At 48.8% G+C, this 20,028-nt stretch overlaps 1 protein-coding gene across 4 annotated transcripts in view; it reads right to left on the reverse strand.

Annotated features, from left to right (window-relative positions):
* Window positions 1–717: 717 nt before the first annotated feature.
* The window catches only part of LOC310800602 (uncharacterized protein), a 33,036-nt gene continuing 13,725 nt past the window's right edge, over window positions 718–20,028 (reverse strand). For 3 of the 4 annotated variants that reach the window (XM_083663227.1, XM_083663226.1, XM_083663225.1), the window contains 5 exons: window positions 17,065–17,152; window positions 14,952–15,270; window positions 6,019–6,112; window positions 5,685–5,772; window positions 718–3,696 (listed from right to left, as the gene is read on the reverse strand). In XM_083663227.1, coding sequence (XP_083519353.1) covers window positions 3,118–3,696; window positions 5,685–5,772; window positions 6,019–6,112; window positions 14,952–15,270; window positions 17,065–17,152 — 1,168 coding nt within the window. In that variant the 3' untranslated portion in view covers window positions 718–3,117. The remainder of the gene's footprint in view (window positions 3,697–5,684; window positions 5,773–6,018; window positions 6,113–14,951; window positions 15,271–17,064; window positions 17,153–20,028) is intronic. The other variant, XR_014553887.1, reaches the window with a different exon arrangement.

The raw sequence follows: 20,028 nt of genomic DNA on the forward strand, positions 1-20,028 counted from the left end.
CAGTAGTGAAAGCAACAGTGCGTCACAGCCTCCATTAGCGAAGACATTTAAAAGAGGATTAAGTAGCATTTGTAGAGTTTTTAAAGGGGGGTGAAGAAAGATTAGTTCAAGAAGAGTCACAACACTGCAAAAAAAACTGCGACCCGGAAGTGAAAACCTGACAATGAAAACCAATACAAGTTTAGGGGCTTGTTGTATTTCATAGTAGTGATTTCTAAACCAGAACATGTAGCCTCATATCTATTCTGTACTACAGACCCAGTGTTTTCTAATATGGACGATGGGTCTGCAAAACAATCCCCCTTCCTATGTTTCATGTAGCCTACAAATATGGGTTTATGTGAATCAGAGCCCTCGTGAGTTCCAAGTGGTACAGCGAGTTGTCGGTTAAACTCACTCCGCAGTCCGCAGTATAAAGGCCCGTTAGCCAGCACCGCCAAAGGGAAGTAGGCTAGCTCTTGCAGTTGGCGCATCCGCTTTTCAAAGCGGGGCATCGTGGGATCGAATCCCGCCTCCACCTCTGGGCCCGCCCCTAAACATGGATCGCTGTGACTGTCAACACAACACAGGTTACACATAATACACCTTGTAAAGATGAAATAGTTGAGGAAATGAGCAAACTTCAAAAGACGCTGTGATATGAATGTTTGACATTATTTATAACATACTGTATAAAAATAAGTTACTCCTAAGAGTAGGATACATGGTGGAGCCACACATGGAAAAATAGTGCAGGTAATTTCCTTGACAATGCAGCTTCTACTGTGAGCACCTTATGGATGGACTTGATTAGCATCACTAGCTGTCTATAACAAGCAGTGTAAGGCTTTACGCTTCCTAAATCCAGTAATCACATTACAATTACAATACTATAATGCCAGCAGTGTCTGTCTGTCTGTCCTTCACGTATTTCGAGAACCGTTCGTCTGATTGACTTCAAACTTGGGTGCACTTAGGGGGGCCCGACGGGAGTGCAGAGTGGCGAATTTCGTGCAATTCGGCATAGTGCCAACGACTGGCAACACAAAAAGCGGTTTATCTTGGGAACCGTTTGTCCGATCGATTTCAAACGTGGGGAGAGCACGGCTGGGAACCCAATGGAGTGCAGTACTGAATTTCATGCAATTCGAATACATGCAGTTATAGCGCCACCTATTGGCAAAACAAAAATCGTTTTTTAGCTCGAGAACCGTTGTTCCTACTGGCAACACAAAAAGCGGTTTATCTCGAGAAGTTTCCCCGATTTACTTTCAAACTTGGGGAGTGCTCTGCGTGAAACCCGACAGAGTGCGGTGCAGTATTTCATGCAATTTGGACACATGCATAGTCATAGCGCCACCTACTGTCAACACACAAAAAGCAGTTTATCTTGAGAACCCTCTGATCGACTTCAAACCTGGCGGGTGCGCTTCTGGGAACCCGAGAAATTGCAGCGGTGAATTTTGTGCAATTCGACCAATAAGATCACGGCTTTCACATATCTCCAGGACTGTCCGTCCGATCGACTTCAAACTGGGGAACGGGCACTGCACTAGTAATATATAATGTGCACTCATAAGTCTCGCCTCGTGCATGTAGCGAGGGGACTAAATGGACTAAATGGACTAAATAAAATCACATACATTTCCCCCTGATGATATAAAAAGGTATAAAAGGGTCCACTTTTTGGGACCTGACATTTCAATGTCAGAGAGACACACAGCAAACTGTACTGGACCCGACCCAGACCCGCACAGCCCACTTCTTTTGAATGGACCCGAGACCCGGCTGGTTCTGCATCACACCCTTGGGTATTCGGGCATACCTGAAGACCTCTAGTGCATGGATTAATCCATGTCAACAAAGCTTTGTTGACATGGATTAATCCACGTCAACAAAGCTTTGTCACATGACCCTATCAAAAAGCCATTTGGTATTTCATCAGCTGCAGGTTTCCACGGTAACCACTGGTCAATCACATCAGCTCTATGAGACAGTATCAATATACTGTGTAGTGGTTCTGGTCCATTTATTGAATGCCAATACACAAATGTCTCATCAGGCCCGTGGTCTTCCTTGAAAAATAGATTTGTAATGTTACAAACAGATGAGCTTTGGTTAAATCCTAAGACCAATCCTCAGACAATCATTTGTATTTTAGCAACAATACACATGTAAATACAGCTCTTTGAAAATGACAAAACATTTCACATTGATGTTGTGAACCAATAGATGTGATGTTGTACATATCCAGTCTGTGTTGTACACATACAGTCTGTGTTGTCCACACATTCAGAGTTGGAAGAATGTCGAGAATGACACAACATGGTTATTGCATTCACAAAGAAGAATTGTACAGCTGAGCCACTGACCAGATCTCAGTTCTTAAGGCTTCCATCAGAATTAAAAGGAGCTTTTGTGCTTCCAAACATCTAAAATCAACAGCAGTGCTCAACCAAAAGTCTGTGGAGGCTGAATTGTTTCACAGATGACCTACTGTAGATAATGTTCAGAATGTACATTTCTGTAGATTAATGTCCAGGCTTCTCAGCCACTGTTTGAATAGCTTTAACACTCAAATTGAACCTGCTCAAATCGTCCTGTCCATCCAGAGAGGTCTACCAGGATGGTTCACATCCCAGAGTGGTGTAGACCTACAGGACTGTCTACCACAAGGTTTCTAGATGGGTGGTCTACAACCAGTAGGAGTGGCATACACTTCCAGGTAGTCTATCAGAGAGGTCTACACCACCAGGACAGACTATGAGTGTGTCCAGGATAGTCTTCCAGGGCATCTAGACTTCCACGATAGTCTACCAGTGCATCTAGACTTCCATGATAATCTAACGGGAATGTCTACACTTCCAGGATAGTCTTCCAGGGTGTGTAGACCTCCAGGATAGTCTACCTGGGTGCCCTTTCCTCCACAATAGTCTTCCAGGGTGTCTAGACCTCAAGGATGTCTACTACAGCTCCAGCTCCAGGATACCCTACCAGGGCGTCTATACCTCCAGGATAGTCTACCTCCAGGCCAGTCTTCCAGACGGTTCCTACCAGGGGATCCTACATCCAATTGTGGTCTACCTGTGTGGTAAAGCAGCGTGTTCTACCAGCGCAGTCCTACACATCCAGGATGCTCTACATCAGGGCATTGAGGTGTCCAGAGTGTCCTACAGAGTTCAGCATCAAGGCTCGCTGGTCCAGGAGCTCCCTCTCGCGGCCCAGCGTCACTCTCTCCTGCTCCACCATGGCTCGATCTCGCTCGACCGCCGCGCGCTCCCTCTCCAGCCACAGCCTCTCCGCCTGCACCGCCGCCCGCTCGCGCTCCACGGCCGCCCGGTCCCTCTCCACCATCTCCCTCTCTCTGTCCACCGCCGCCCTCTCTCGCTCCACCATCTCCCACTCCCTCTCCAGTCCTCCCAGCGGCCCGTCGCACTGGTCCGGGGGCCGCTGGCACGGGTCCCCGAGTGGAGCGTCGCAGAACGCATCCTGTCCGTAGTCCGAGGAGGAGGCGGGGGGAGGAGGAGGGGGGCGTGGCCTGTGTCTGGGGGCGGGGTCTGGCTGCTGCTGCTGCTCGTCTTCTAGAGTGACGGGGGTGAGGAGGGGGCCGCCGGTCGCCAGGCGACCCTCCATGGCGTCGTTCATCAGATGAAACCACGGCCAGGAGGAGGCGCTGTCTGCCACGGTCTCCATCCCTACGGGAGGATACTTCAGATCCTGAGAGGAGAGCAGACAAGAGGAGAGGAGAGATCAATCTACTCACCAATAAAAAGTTGTTTGGGTAAATTTCTTGTCACTTGTCATTTTGAAGCACTTTAAATGTCTTGAACCCAACCAGCCTAAACATCTAGTCTACTGTAACCTACTCTATTCTGAAACTAAACTAACTAAAGAAACTAAAAAAAGTGTTCTGTGGTAAAAAAAAAAAATTCCCTCTGCTCCACTCGCTTGCTCCTGCCTGGAAGTGTACATGGCTATATAATTTGTACAGATCAGATTTGATTATAAAAAATATATTCTGATCATAAAATGTAAAACATTTTTAAAGATAATTTTATTTCAAATTGTTTTATTTATTTTGAATATATTTTACATTTTAACAGCTTGACTGCCAACGACGAGTGTAGTCGTCAAACACAATCCAGCTGTTCACTGCCAGCGACGACTTGACTCGTCAAAAAAATGATTTTTTTTTTTTTGACCGTGGGATGTGCATCTAACCCTTTTACATCTCTTATATAATTATTGGAGCCACCGAACGTTTACAACCCATTCCACCGACCCACTAAGTGGCAACAGTGCTCTGACTAGAGGAAGGCAAGCATTTTTTTAACTTGTCACGCCATTCTCACCCCAGCCATTCTCATGAAAATGGATGGGGGAAAACGCTTTCTTTTTCGCGCTGATTGCTGGCGATGCGGGATTGCAAATTTACATAATAGATTACAGTTGGAACACACTTTGAAACACGCAGCATAAATATGACCAGAATCGCAAAAGCTTCTCTCAACCAAAACTCCAAGAAGCGAGCGAGTCCATGCCGACTTCCTCAAACAGCGGCCGTGCAGACAGGCAGCAGCAGCAGCAAAGCACTGAGACTGTGACGGCCGCTGCAGCCAAGAAGAACGCCCACGGACTCTCCCTCTCGCTCTCTCCCTCTCTCTCTCTCGCTCTCTCTCTCTCTCTCTCTCCCTCCCTCCCTCTCTCTCTCTCTCTCGCTCTCTCTCTCTCTCTCTCTCCCTCCCTCTCTCTCTCTCTCTCTCTCTCTCTCTCCCTCTCCCCCTCTCACTAGGATTAAACCTAGTGCGTCTCCCTCCCGAGAGGGAGGGAGAGAGAGAGAGAGGGAGGGAGAGCGAGAGGGAGGGAGAGAGAGAGAGAGAGAGAGAGAGAGAGGGAGGGAGAGCGAGGGGAAGGGAGAGAGAGAGAGAGAGAGAGAGAGCGAGAGGGGGAGGGAGAGAGAGAGAGAGAGAGCCAAAAATGAATGGTTAAAGTGACAGTTCTATCGAATTTCACAAAAAGCCGTTTATCTCTGAATATTTTTTCTGACGCTAAAACCATGCTGTATTCAACTGCTAATGCTTACATAACTACTAACTCTACAAACTAACTCTTTTAGACAGAGAAAGTACACATTCTATTAGTACTTTTGAGATATTGTATGTTCACAAACTCCAAGCAGAAAATAATCCTCGGCTCTTGTAAAATGAGCCACAATCCTCAAAAAACGGCTTGGCAGAAGCTACCTACAGCAAGAAAAAAACGGCTGGCAGTCAATGTGTTAATATATTTCATGTGTTTTAGTCTGTGATACCGTGAAACCGTGGTATTTTTGTCCAAGGTTATCATACCGGCAAAAACATATGTAGATACCATTTGTTTATTATATCACAAATCCCAATATTGTCCACAATAATCGCAAATTGCAACTTTTCCCCAAATCATGCCGCACTAGCTGACAGTTGATCAATCAGACTGGCAGTTTATCAAGCATGCTGGCAGTTTAAGCAGGCTGGCAGTTTAAGCAGACTGGCAGTTTAAGCAGACTGGCAGTTTAAGCAGACTGGCAGTTTAAGCAGACTGGCAGTTTAAGCAGACTGGCAGTTTAAGCAGGCTGGCAGTTTAAGCAGACTGGCAGTTTAAGCAGACTGGCAGTTTAAGCAGACTGGCTAGCAGTTTGTCAATGCAGTCTGGTAGTTGGTCACTACCTTATATCTCCTCTTCAGATTGTCCCATTTCTTTGACATCTGGTAGGTGGAGACCTTCCCCAGCAGCCCCAGCTCCTTCAGGATGGCTCTGTTACAGTTACCACAGACAACATGAACATCAGGGCAACCGTACACACAGGTAAACACAGCATCAGTACACGCTGACGTCTAACACGTCACACGTCTATCACGTCACACGTCCATCTATACGACAGTCCGGTACTTGGGACAGGTGTATATTTGCCTACACAAGACACATACAGATAGATACACAGATAGATACACAAGACAGATACAGATAGATACATAAGACACATAAGACACAGTATCTTACTTCCAGGCGGCCTTGGCAGCGTTCCTCCTCCCAGTGAACAACGTCTCGTTTGCGGCTCGCAGTTTAATCAGCTTCCTGGTGTCCTGGTCTGTCACTGCAGGCAGAGAGAGACAGAGGCTGTCTGTCACTGTGACAAACAGACAGACAGAGAGAGACAGAGGCTGTCTGTCACTGTGACAAACAGACAGGCAGAGAGAGACAGAGGCTGTCTGTCACTGTGACAAACAGACAGACAGAGAGAGACAGAGGCTGTCTGTCACTGTGACAAACAGACAGGCAGAGAGAGACAGAGGCTGTCTGTCACTGTGACAAACAGACAGACAGAGAGAGACAGAGGCTGTCTGTCACTGTGACAAACAGACAGACAGAGAGAGAGACAGAGGCTGTCTGTCACTGTGACAAACAGACAGGCAGAGAGAGACAGAGGCTGTCTGTCACTGTGACAAACAGACAGAGAGAGACAGAGGCTGTCTGTCACTGTGACAAACAGACAGACAGAGAGAGAGCCTGTCTGTCACTGTGACAAACAGACAGGCAGAGAGAGAGACAGAGGCTGTCTGTCACTGTGACAAACAGACAGGCAGAGAGAGACAGAGGCTGTCTGTCACTGTGACAAACAGACAGACAGAGAGAGACAGAGGCTGTCTGTCACTGTGACAGACAGACAGAGAGAGAGACAGAGGCTGTCTGTCACTGTGACAAACAGACAGACAGAGAGAGACAGAGGCTGTCTGTCACTGTGACAAACAGACAGACAGAGAGAGAGCCTGTCTGTCACTGTGACAAACAGACAGGCAGAGAGAGAGACAGAGGCTGTCTGTCACTGTGACAAACAGACAGGCAGAGAGAGACAGAGGCTGTCTGTCACTGTGACAAACAGACAGACAGAGAGAGAGACAGAGGCTGTCTGTCACTGTGACAAACAGACAGGCAGAGAGAGACAGAGGCTGTCTGTCACTGTGACAAACAGACAGGCAGAGAGAGACAGAGGCTGTCTGTCACTGTGACAAACAGACAGGCAGAGAGAGACAGAGGCTGTCTGTCACTGTGACAAACAGACAGACAGAGAGAGACAGAGGCTGTCTGTCACTGTGACAAACAGACAGACAGAGAGAGACAGAGGCTGTCTGTCACTGTGACAAACAGACAGACAGAGAGAGACAGAGGCTGTCTGTCACTGTGACAAACAGACAGGCAGAGAGAGACAGAGGCTGTCTGTCACTGTGACAAACAGACAGACAGAGAGAGACAGAGGCTGTCTGTCACTGTGACAAACAGACAGGTAGAGAGACAGAGGCTGTCTGTCACTGTGACAAACAGACAGACAGAGAGAGAGACAGAGGCTGTCTGTCACTGTGACAAACAGACAGACAGAGAGAGACAGAGGCTGTCTGTCACTGTGACAAACAGACAGACAGAGAGAGAGACAGAGGCTGTCTGTCACTGTGACAAACAGACAGACAGAGAGAGAGCCTGTCTGTCACTGTGACAAACAGACAGACAGAGAGAGACAGAGGCTGTCTGTCTCTGTGACAAACAGACAGACAGAGAGAGACAGAGGCTGTCTGTCACTGTGACAAACAGACAGACAGAGAGAGACAGAGGCTGTCTGTCTCTGTGACAAACAGACAGACAGAGAGACAGAGGCTGTCTGTCACTGTGACAAACAGACAGACAGAGACAGAGGCTGTCTGTCACTGTGACAAACAGACAGACAGAGAGAGACAGAGGCTGTCTGTCACTGTGACAAACAGACAGGCAGAGAGAGACAGAGGCTGTCTGTCACTGTGACAGACAGACAGGCAGAGAGAGACAGAGGCTGTCTGTCACTGTGACAGACAGACAGGCAGAGAGAGACAGAGGCTGTCTGTCACTGTGACAAACAGACAGGCAGAGAGAGACAGAGGCTGTCTGTCACTGTGACAAACAGACAGGCAGAGAGAGACAGAGGCTGTCTGTCACTGTGACAAACAGACAGACAGAGAGAGACAGAGGCTGTCTGTCACTGTGACAAACAGACAGGTAGAGAGAGACAGAGGCTGTCTGTCACTGTGACAAACAGACAGGCAGAGAGAGACAGAGGCTGTCTGTCACTGTGACAAACAGACAGGTAGAGAGAGACAGAGGCTGTCTGTCACTGTGACAAACAGACAGGCAGAGAGAGACAGAGGCTGTCTGTCACTGTGACAAACAGACAGGCAGAGAGAGACAGAGGCTGTCTGTCACTGTGACAAACAGACAGGTAGAGAGAGAGACAGAGGCTGTCTGTCACTGTGACAAACAGACAGACAGAGAGAGACAGAGGCTGTCTGTCACTGTGACAAACAGACAGGTAGAGAGAGACAGAGACTGTCTGTCACTGTGACAAACAGACAGGCAGAGAGAGACAGAGGCTGTCTGTCACTGTGACAAACAGACAGGTAGAGAGAGAGACAGAGGCTGTCTGTCACTGTGACAAACAGACAGACAGAGAGAGACAGAGGCTGTCTGTCACTGTGACAAACAGACAGACAGAGAGAGACAGAGGCTGTCTGTCACTGTGACAAACAGACAGGTAGAGAGAGACAGAGGCTGTCTGTCACTGTGACAAACAGACAGGCAGAGAGAGAGACAGAGACTGTCTGTCACTGTGACAAACAGACAGGCAGAGAGAGACAGAGGCTGTCTGTCACTGTGACAAACAGACAGGTAGAGAGAGAGACAGAGGCTGTCTGTCACTGTGACAAACAGACAGACAGAGAGAGACAGAGGCTGTCTGTCACTGTGACAAACAGACAGACAGAGAGAGACAGAGGCTGTCTGTCACTGTGACAAACAGACAGACAGAGAGAGACAGAGGCTGTCTGTCACTGTGACAAACAGACAGGTAGAGAGAGACAGAGGCTGTCTGTCACTGTGACAAACAGACAGGCAGAGAGAGAGACAGAGGCTGTCTGTCACTGTGACAAACAGACAGACAGGTAGAGAGAGACAGAGGCTGTCTGTCACTGTGACAAACAGACAGACAGGTAGAGAGAGACAGAGGCTGTCTGTCACTGTGACAAACAGACAGACAGAGAGAGACAGAGGCTGTCTGTCACTGTGACAAACAGACAGACAGAGAGAGACAGAGGCTGTCTGTCACTGTGACAAACAGACAGACAGGTAGAGAGAGACAGAGGCTGTCTGTCACTGTGACAAACAGACAGGCAGAGAGAGAGAGAGGCTGTCTGTCACTGTGACAAACAGACAGGCAGAGAGAGAGACAGAGGCTGTCTGTCACTGTGACAAACAGACAGACAGGTAGAGAGAGACAGAGGCTGTCTGTCACTGTGACAAACAGACAGACAGGTAGAGAGAGACAGAGGCTGTCTGTCACTGTGACAAACAGACAGACAGAGAGAGACAGAGGCTGTCTGTCACTGTGACAAACAGACAGGTAGAGAGAGACAGAGGCTGTCTGTCACTGTGACAGACAGACAGACAGAGAGAGACAGAGGCTGTCTGTCACTGTGACAAACAGGCAGAGAGAGACAGAGGCTGTCTGTCACTGTGACAAACAGACAGACAGGCAGAGAGAGACAGAGGCTGTCTGTCACTGTGACAGACAGACAGACAGAGAGAGACAGAGGCTGTCTGTCACTGTGACAAACAGACAGACAGGTAGAGAGAGACAGAGGCTGTCTGTCACTGTGACAGACAGACAGACAGAGAGAGACAGAGGCTGTCTGTCACTGTGACAAACAGACAGACAGGTAGAGAGAGACAGAGGCTGTCTGTCACTGTGACAAACAGACAGGTAGAGAGAGACAGAGGCTGTCTGTCACTGTGACAGACAGACAGGTAGAGAGACAGAGGCTGTCTGTCACTGTGACAGACAGACAGGTAGAGAGACAGAGGCTGTCTGTCACTGTGACAAACAGACAGGCAGAGAGAGACAGAGGCTGTCTGTCACTGTGACAGACAGACAGACAGAGAGAGACAGAGGCTGTCTGTCACTGTGACAAACAGACAGGCAGAGAGAGACAGAGGCTGTCTGTCACTGTGACAGACAGACAGGCAGAGAGAGACAGAGGCTGTCTGTCACTGTGACAAACAGACAGGTAGAGAGACAGAGGCTGTCTGTCACTGTGACAGACAGACAGGCAGAGAGAGACAGAGGCTGTCTGTCACTGTGACAAACAGACAGGTAGAGAGACAGAGGCTGTCTGTCACTGTGACAGACAGCCTCTGTCTCTCTACCTGTCTGTCTGTCACTGTGACAAACAGACAGACAGAGAGAGACAGAGGCTGTCTGTCACTGTGACAGACAGCCTCTGTCTCTCTACCTGTCTGTTTGTCACTGTGACAGACAGACAGGTAGAGAGACAGAGGCTGTCTGTCACTGTGACAAACAGACAGGCAGAGAGAGACAGAGGCTGTCTGTCACTGTGACAGACAGACAGGTAGAGAGACAGAGGCTGTCTGTCACTGTGACAAACAGACAGGTAGAGAGACAGAGGCTGTCTGTCACTGTGACAAACAGACAGGTAGAGAGAGACAGAGGCTGTCTGTCACTGTGACAAACAGACAGGCAGAGAGAGACAGAGGCTGTCTGTCACTGTGACAAACAGACAGGTAGAGAGACAGAGGCTGTCTGTCACTGTGACAGACAGACAGGTAGAGAGAGACAGAGGCTGTCTGTCACTGTGACAAACAGACAGGTAGAGAGAGACAGAGGCTGTCTGTCACTGTGACAAACAGACAGGCAGAGAGAGACAGAGGCTGTCTGTCACTGTGACAAACAGACAGGTAGAGAGAGACAGAGGCTGTCTGTCACTGTGACAAACAGACAGACAGGTAGAGAGAGACAGAGGCTGTCTGTCACTGTGACAAACAGACAGGCAGAGAGAGACAGAGGCTGTCTGTCACTGTGACAAACAGACAGACAGGTAGAGAGAGACAGAGGCTGTCTGTCACTGTGACAGACAGACAGGCAGAGAGAGACAGAGGCTGTCTGTCACTGTGACAAACAGACAGGTAGAGAGAGACAGAGGCTGTCTGTCACTGTGACAAACAGACAGACAGGTAGAGAGAGACAGAGGCTGTCTGTCACTGTGACAGACAGACAGGCAGAGAGAGACAGAGGCTGTCTGTCACTGTGACAAACAGACAGGTAGAGAGAGACAGAGGCTGTCTGTCACTGTGACAAACAGACAGACAGGCAGAGAGACAGAGGCTGTCTGTCACTGTGACAAACAGACAGGCAGAGAGAGACAGAGGCTGTCTGTCACTGTGACAAACAGACAGGCAGAGAGAGACAGAGGCTGTCTGTCACTGTGACAGACAGACAGGCAGAGAGAGACAGAGGCTGTCTGTCACTGTGACAAACAGACAGGCAGAGAGAGACAGAGGCTGTCTGTCACTGTGACAGACAGACAGGTAGAGAGAGAGACAGAGGCTGTCTGTCACTGTGACAGACAGACAGGTAGAGAGACAGAGGCTGTCTGTCACTGTGACAGACAGACAGGTAGAGAGACAGAGGCTGTCTGTCACTGTGACAAACAGACAGGCAGAGAGAGACAGAGGCTGTCTGTCACTGTGACAGACAGACAGGTAGAGAGAGAGACAGAGGCTGTCTGTCACTGTGACAGACAGACAGGTAGAGAGACAGAGGCTGTCTGTCACTGTGACAAACAGACAGGTAGAGAGAGACAGAGGCTGTCTGTCACTGTGACAAACAGACAGGCAGAGAGAGACAGAGGCTGTCTGTCACTGTGACAGACAGACAGGTAGAGAGACAGAGGCTGTCTGTCACTGTGACAAACAGACAGGTAGAGAGACAGAGGCTGTATGTCACTGTGACAAACAGACAGGCAGAGAGAGACAGAGGCTGTCTGTCACTGTGACAAACAGACAGGTAGAGAGAGACAGAGGCTGTCTGTCACTGTGACAAACAGACAGGTAGAGAGAGACAGAGGCTGTCTGTCACTGTGACAAACAGACAGGCAGAGAGAGACAGAGGCTGTCTGTCACTGTGACAAACAGACAGGTAGAGAGACAGAGGCTGTCTGTCACTGTGACAGACAGACAGGTAGAGAGAGACAGAGGCTGTCTGTCACTGTGACAAACAGACAGGTAGAGAGAGACAGAGGCTGTCTGTCACTGTGACAAACAGACAGACAGAGAGAGACAGAGGCTGTCTGTCACTGTGACAAACAGACAGGCAGAGAGAGACAGAGGCTGTCTGTCACTGTGACAAACAGACAGGTAGAGAGAGACAGAGGCTGTCTGTCACTGTGACAAACAGACAGGCAGAGAGACAGAGGCTGTCTGTCACTGTGACAAACAGACAGGTAGAGAGACAGAGGCTGTCTGTCACTGTGACAGACAGACAGGTAGAGAGACAGAGGCTGTCTGTCACTGTGACAAACAGACAGGCAGAGAGAGACAGAGGCTGTCTGTCACTGTGACAAACAGACAGGTAGAGAGAGACAGAGGCTGTCTGTCACTGTGACAGACAGACAGGTAGAGAGACAGAGGCTGTCTGTCACTGTGACAAACAGACAGGTAGAGAGAGACAGAGGCTGTCTGTCACTGTGACAGACAGACAGGTAGAGAGACAGAGGCTGTCTGTCACTGTGACAAACAGACAGGCAGAGAGAGACAGAGGCTGTCTGTCACTGTGACAAACAGACAGGTAGAGAGAGACAGAGGCTGTCTGTCACTGTGACAGACAGACAGGTAGAGAGACAGAGGCTGTCTGTCACTGTGACAAACAGACAGGTAGAGAGACAGAGGCTGTCTGTCACTGTGACAGACAGACAGGTAGAGAGACAGAGGCTGTCTGTCACTGTGACAAACAGACAGGCAGAGAGAGACAGAGGCTGTCTGTCACTGTGACAGACAGACAGGCAGAGAGAGACAGAGGCTGTCTGTCACTGTGACAAACAGACAGGCAGAGAGAGACAGAGGCTGTCTGTCACTGTGACAGACAGACAGGCAGAGAGAGACAGAGGCTGTCTGTCACTGTGACAGACAGACAGGCAGAGAGAGACAGAGGCTGTCTGTCACTGTGACAGACAGACAGGTAGAGAGAGAGACAGAGGCTGTCTGTCACTGTGACAGACAGACAGGTAGAGAGAGAGACAGAGGCTGTCTGTCACTGTGACAAACAGACAGGCAGAGAGAGACAGAGGCTGTCTGTCACTGTGACAGACAGACAGGCAGAGAGAGACAGAGGCTGTCTGTCACTGTGACAGACAGACAGGCAGAGAGAGACAGAGGCTGTCTGTCACTGTGACAAACAGACAGGCAGAGAGAGACAGAGGCTGTCTGTCACTGTGACAGACAGACAGGTAGAGAGAGAGACAGAGGCTGTCTGTCACTGTGACAGACAGCCTCTGTCTCTCTACCTGTCTGTCTGTCTGTCACTGTGACAGACAGACAGACAGGTAGAGAGAGCCTGTGTATAGAGCAGTGTAACTGCGCGGGTCTGGACCTGCATGCGGGTCGCCAAAGCTCAATTGGTGCCTCGCAGCACGATACACTTCATTCATATGGTAAATGGTAAATGGCCTGCATTTATATACCGGTAGCGCTTTTATCCAAAGCGCTTTACAATCAGTAGGTAGTCTACATTCACCCATTCATACACCGATGGCGGCAGGCTGCCACGCAGGGTGCTGGCACACCATCGGGAGCAATTTGGGGTTCAGTATCTTGCCCAAGGACATTTCGACATGCAGACTGGAGGAGGCGGGAATCGAACCACCGACCTCTTTGATCCAAAGCGATTAGTGGACAACCCGCTCTACCTCCTGAGCTACAGCCGCCCATATCTTGCCCTCCTGGCGACTTTATTAAAGCGACTAGTGACAAATCTGGTGAATCTTCTGACCACAGGAAGCAATGCTAATGTGTTGAATCCCAAAGGATTTTGCCTATGAATTGGTGCAGCTGATGCCAGGTTTTCTCTCTCTCTCCTCTCTACCTGTCTGATAAACACATTATGAATTGGTGCAGCTGATGCCAGGTTTTCTCTCTCTCTCTCCTCTCTGCCTGTCTGATAAACACATTTCTAAAGGCATACAATGAATCTGGACTGGGTGGGCGGAGTCAGTACTTAATATTACAACCAAGTCAGTCAATGATTACGGCTCAACCGAGGCGTGGCTTTTTTTGTGTGCATATATTGATATGCACATTAGCGTGTGACATCATCTAGCGACTTTCTGAGCAGCCAGGCCATGCAAAGTTTCAGCCCAATCCGACCTGGGGACCTGCCCATGACCTTCCCTGGATCATAATTTGAACTATGGCTGAAGATTTGCATGGCGGTCATGCAAATCTTCAGCCATAGTTTAAATTGGGGGGGGGGGGCTAAGGGGACCTCGGCTCCCCGAAAGAATAATTTGAGACATTGAGGGGGAGCCCTAAAACTAAACTATATAAAAATGGGGCTGTTTCACCAAAACCACCTACCACATCAATAATCATGTTGGTTATACTGTTGCAATTAGTTTAGAAAAATATAGTCTAGAGGTCGACCGATTAATCAGGTGGCCAATTTCAGCAATTTGGCCTTAAAATGGGTCAACTCGTAGCTCTCAGGAAGGTCACAGATTGTGGACATAAATGGGACCTTTTCCACAGCGAAAGCGGTTAGATCCGGGGTGCCACAAGGGAGTGTCTTGGGGCCTCTCTTTTTTTTTTTTACTATATATTAATGACATGAAACATGCCTGTTCATCAGACCTCTTTCTTTATGCAGATGATTCAGCAATTCTGGTCTCCCATAAGGAATTAGCATTAGTGGAGAAGACTCCTAGTGATCAGCTTCTAAAGGTGGGGACTGTCTAGCAACTCTTATCAAAGGTGTCGAACCCCCATATCATAAATCAGCATTTAGGGTCAGAACCTGTCTTACTAATACAGAAGAATGTGTCTTACTAATACAGAAGAACCTGTCTTACTCTTGTAAGAGAGGTCGGAGGGCGTGGAACACTCCTCCCCGCTGGCGTCGATGTAGGTGACGTTCCCATCGGCCTCACCATTGTCTCCGCCCACCATGCTCTCGAGCTCCGATACGCTGCCCCTCTCGACCAGTAAACAGTCTCTGTCGGGGGGCGGGGAGGAGCCAAAGACGCCGTCCTCCTCATTGGTCCAGAGAGGCGTCACTCTGGGGGCTTTCCCCACCAGCCGACCCTCCAGAGCGTCGCTCATCAGCTGGAACCAGGGCCAGGAGGCGGGGCTAGTCTGGCCCTCCATCCCCCGAGGAGGAAACTTCAGGTCCTACAGAGACAGACAGGTGGAGAGACAGACAGGCAGATAAGACAGACAGGTAGATAAGACAGAGAAGTAGAGAGACAGACAGGTGGAGACATGTAGAGAGACAGACAGGTGGTGGAGACATGTAGACAGACAGGCAGACCGGTAGATAAGACAGAAGTAGAGAGACAGACAGGTGGAGACGTGTAGAGAGACAGACAGGTGGTGGAGACATGTAGAGAGACAGGCAGACCGGTAGATAAGACAGAAGTAGAGAGACAGACAGGTGGAGACATGTAGAGAGACAGACAGGTGGTGGAGACATGTAGAGAGACAGGCAGACCGGTAGATAAGACAGAAGTAGAGAGACAGACAGGTGGAGACATGTAGAGAGACAGACAGGTGGTGGAGACATGTAGAGAGACAGACAGACAGGTAGATAAGACAGAGAAGTAGAGAGACAGACAGGTGGAGACATGTAGAGAGACAGACAGGTGGTGGAGACATGTAGAGAGACAGGCAGACCGGTAGATAAGACAGAAGTAGAGAGACAGACAGGTGGAGACATGTAGAGAGACAGACAGGTGGTGGAGACATGTAGAGAGACAGACAGACAGGTAGATAAGACAGAAGTAGAGAGACAGACAGGTGGAGACATGTAGAGAGACAGACAGGTGGTGGAGACATGTAGAGAGACAGACAGACAGACCGGTAGATAAGACAGAAAAGTAGAGATAGACAAGTAGAGAGACATGTAGAGAGACAGACCGGTGGAGAGACAGGCAGGCAGACAAGACAGACAGGTAGATAAGACAGACATTAGTAGGGTTGCCAACTGTGTCGTATTAGCCAGGACACCCCGTAGACCAGGGCTATTCAACTAAATTGTTCAGGGGGCCACATTGTCAGAAACCTAAGGGGCCGGGGGCCGGACCGTTCCCCGAGCTATTAATCCCATTATGTATGTACACTTGACACAACGCGGCACCACAATTTTCAAAACTTGCATTTCACTACATGGCAAAAGTAGCTTAATTTTCATTTAAAAGTGCTTAATTTCTGTGCAACAAAAGCTGTGTTAAAGCCCCAAAAGTAAACACATTTGAAATAGGGCTGTGAATCTTCACTGGCCTCACGATTAGATTCGATTCGATTACGATTCAGAGGGCTACGATTCGATTCGATTACGATTATCGATATCGAACGGCCTTGAAAGCTAGTGCCAGAGTTTTGAATTTGATGCGTGCCAGGATGGGAAGCCAGTGAAGCTCTGGGAAAAGGGGGGTGACATGGGAAAATCTAGGTCAATTGTAGACCAGACGGGCTGCTGTGTTCTGAATGAGCTGAAGAGGAAGTATTTCAGAGGCAGGGAGGCCTGCCAAAAGGACGTTGCAGTAGTCGATGCGTGACCATACCAGTGACTGTACCAGAATTTGTATCGCTTCTCTGGTGAGAAATGGGCGTATCTTACGAATATTGAAGAGGGAGAACCGGCAGGAGCGTGCTGTTGCAGCAATGTAGGCAGAGAAGGTGAGTTGGTGATCGAGGATCACTCCCAGGTTTTTAGCTGTTTGAGATGGAGTTACGGTGTGGTTGTCAATGGATATGGAGAGGTCAGTCAGGGGGGATACTTTGCAATTTATATCAGCAGCATGCCATTTAATTTTTATATCGTGTTACTTCCTGCATTTTAGACACAAAATGGCTGCTTTGGGTGTAATGTGAAATAGGCCAATAGGTGTGCCTCGAGCACAGAAAGTTTGAAAACCACTGTAGACAGATTGTTGACAGTTATGATGTTCCAGTACAGATTCAAACCTTGAATTTGGTCTTCAGGTTGTCCCACTTCTTGGAGACCTGGTCAGGAGTGATCTTCCCTGCCAGTCCCATCTCCTTCACTATCCCCCTGTGGACACAAGCAGTTCATTTCACATCAAACATGCCCAGATCCTTCCACATCAATATTTTTTGTGTGTTGCCCTTTGTGTTCTTGAAAGCATAGACCTAGGTTATAGGTCATAGGCCTAACTGGGCGTTCACACCGGGGCCATTTTCACAAATTCACACGACCAGATTACATACACATCAATTCGAACATGCGAGAAGATGTGACTTCGCTCCAGGCGGCGCAAATGTGGCAAGTGACGTGAGTTTTCCCGCCGCAAATGTCACCGCGTTGCCTATTCACTTACATGAAGTTTCAATATTTCAACTTTGGCAAGTTCGCTTTTTTCGCTTTGGTGTGAACGCACGGGAAGACTCACAAAGCACCCACTGACAACAAGTTAACACGTTCACTGCCGTGGATGAGATATCTCGTCAAGCAGAAACCAGCGGTTGACTGCCGTGGACGAGATATCTTGTAAAAAAATAATAATAATAATAATTTGACGGTGGGACGTGGATCAACGCCCCCCCACGTCTCCTATAAAAATATGGGAGCCACCGAACGTGTACAACCCATTCCACTGACCCACTAAGTGGCGACAGTGCTCTCCAGACTAGAAAAAGCCGAGCCAAAACTGCAGGGGAACGCGCGAGGAAACCATTCTCATACTGTAAAATGGATTGGCGAAAACGCTTTCGCTTTCGCGCTGGGAGCTGGCGGTGGGGGATTGCAAATTTGCATAATAGATTATGGGTGCAACACACTTTGAAACACCGGCAGAAAGCCCACAATCGCACGCAGCTTCATTCCAGCTGAGCTCACAACCGAAACGAACGAGCCCCATGCAGACTCGCCCAAAGAGCGGCCGCCAGCAGCCAGGCAGCACAGACAGGCAGAGCCTCGCTTGTACCGCTGCAGCCACGGAGGGAGGAGGACACACACGGAGGGAGGAGTTTGAAGGAGAGGGGGGTTTCCTGCTGCTATGGAGGAAATTACTGTTCAAAACTATTGTTTAGATGTCTGACGTCTTACGCCAAAAATAAATGGTTAAAGTGACTGTTCTATCTTCTTCTTCTTCTTCTTCTTTCGGCTATTCCCGTCAGGGGTCGCCACAGCGGATCATCTGTTTCCATCGGTTTCTGTCCTCTGCATCGTCCTCCGTCACGCCCACTGCCTGCATGTCCTCTTTCACTGCGTCCATGAACCTCCTCTTGGGCCTTCCCCTCCTCCTCTTTCCTGGCAGCTCCATCTCCAGCATCCTCCTCCCAATGTACCCCACCTCCCTCCTCCGCACATGTCCATACCATCTCAGTCTTGCCTCTCTCACTTTCTGTCCGAACTGCTCAACATGGGCGGTTCCTCGGATGTAATCGTTCTTTATCTTGTCCAGCCTCGTCACTCCCAGAGAGAAGCGTAACATCTTCATCTCTGCCATCTCCAGCTCTGCCACATGTCTGTTTGTCTGTGCCACCGTCTCTAGACCGTACAGCATGGCTGGTCTCACTACGCTGCTGTAGACCTTTCCCTTCACTCTCGCTGGTACCCTTCTGTCACAGATCACCCCAGTCATCCTTCTCCACCCGCACCACCCCGCCTGCACTCTCTTCTTTACCTCCTTGCCACAGTCCCCACTACTCTGCACGGTTGACCCCAAGTATCTAAACTCCTCCACTTTTGGTACCTCTACTCCCTGCATCTTCACCCCCCCTCCATCTTCCCTCCCGTTCACACACATATACTCTGTCTTACTTCTACTTATTTTCATCCCTCTTCTCTCCAGCGCATGTCTCCACTTCTCTAGATTTTCTTCCACCTGCTCCCTGCTCTCACTACTGACTAGAAAGTGACTGTTCTATCGAATTTCACAAAAAGCCATTTATCTCAGCTTAAATTTTCAGACGCTGAAACCATGCTGTATTCAACTGCTAATGCATACATAACTACTAACTCTACAAACGAACTCTTTTAGACAGAGAAAGCACACATTCTATTAGTTCTTTTGAGATATTTTGTGTTCACAAAATCTTAGCAGAAAATAATCCTCGGCTCTTGAAAGATGAGCCAGAATCCTCAAAAAAAAACCTTGGCAGAACCTACCTACAGTATTGAAAAAACGGCTGGCAGTGAATGTGTTAAAGACCCCCTTAAGTCATGTTTTAAGATGCATCTAAAATCCTCTACTTTGAATAATAATTTGTGTCGGATGGTTTTCCCAACAAAACAAAAGTTTAAAATCCTTGAAACTACTTCCCCTCCATCTGCCTCATTAGAAATTCCAAAGCAACCAATCAGGGTTATCTAGAATAGTGGTTCCCAACCGCCGGTCCGCAAAGCATTTGCCGCCGGGCCGCGTGGCAGCAATGATTCCGCAGGGAGAAAGAGACAGCAAGAGACAGAGAGCGAGCGAGAGAGACAGAGAGAACGAGCGGTAGCTGAAATCGAAAGTAAAAAGACAGGTGCAAGGAGAGGATACAACGTTGTGCTTTCCCCCCCCCATGCACGCATTAAAAGACCCCACGCTGGATCGGTTTGCACATCATCAGGTAACAATGTTCTGTTGTGTAGTAAAAAAAAATACGACAAAGTGAAATCATAAAGTGTTGCAAACGCATTTCTATCTTGTGGCAATCCACAATATGTAGTATATTGATCTGGGGCCGGATGCACCAACTGGTCTTACACTGGTCTTAAGCTAAGTTGGTCGTAACTTTACGACCTAACAGCTACGCCGGTTGCACCAAGACGGCTTAAGCCTTCTTTTCACTACGCCCAGGTGTAAGAGTTACGCCTGGTCAGGAGGAGGCGTAGCGCCTGCCTGGAAGAGATCTCCGTGTCTTATCAGCGGAGACCGTTTTGAGTCCTTACCCTCATCGTCGTAACACAGCCAGTTCTCC

The sequence above is a fragment of the Poromitra crassiceps genome (assembly GCF_964638095.1).
Source record: "Poromitra crassiceps genome assembly, chromosome: 30".
Classification (NCBI taxonomy): domain Eukaryota; kingdom Metazoa; phylum Chordata; class Actinopteri; order Beryciformes; family Melamphaidae; genus Poromitra; species Poromitra crassiceps.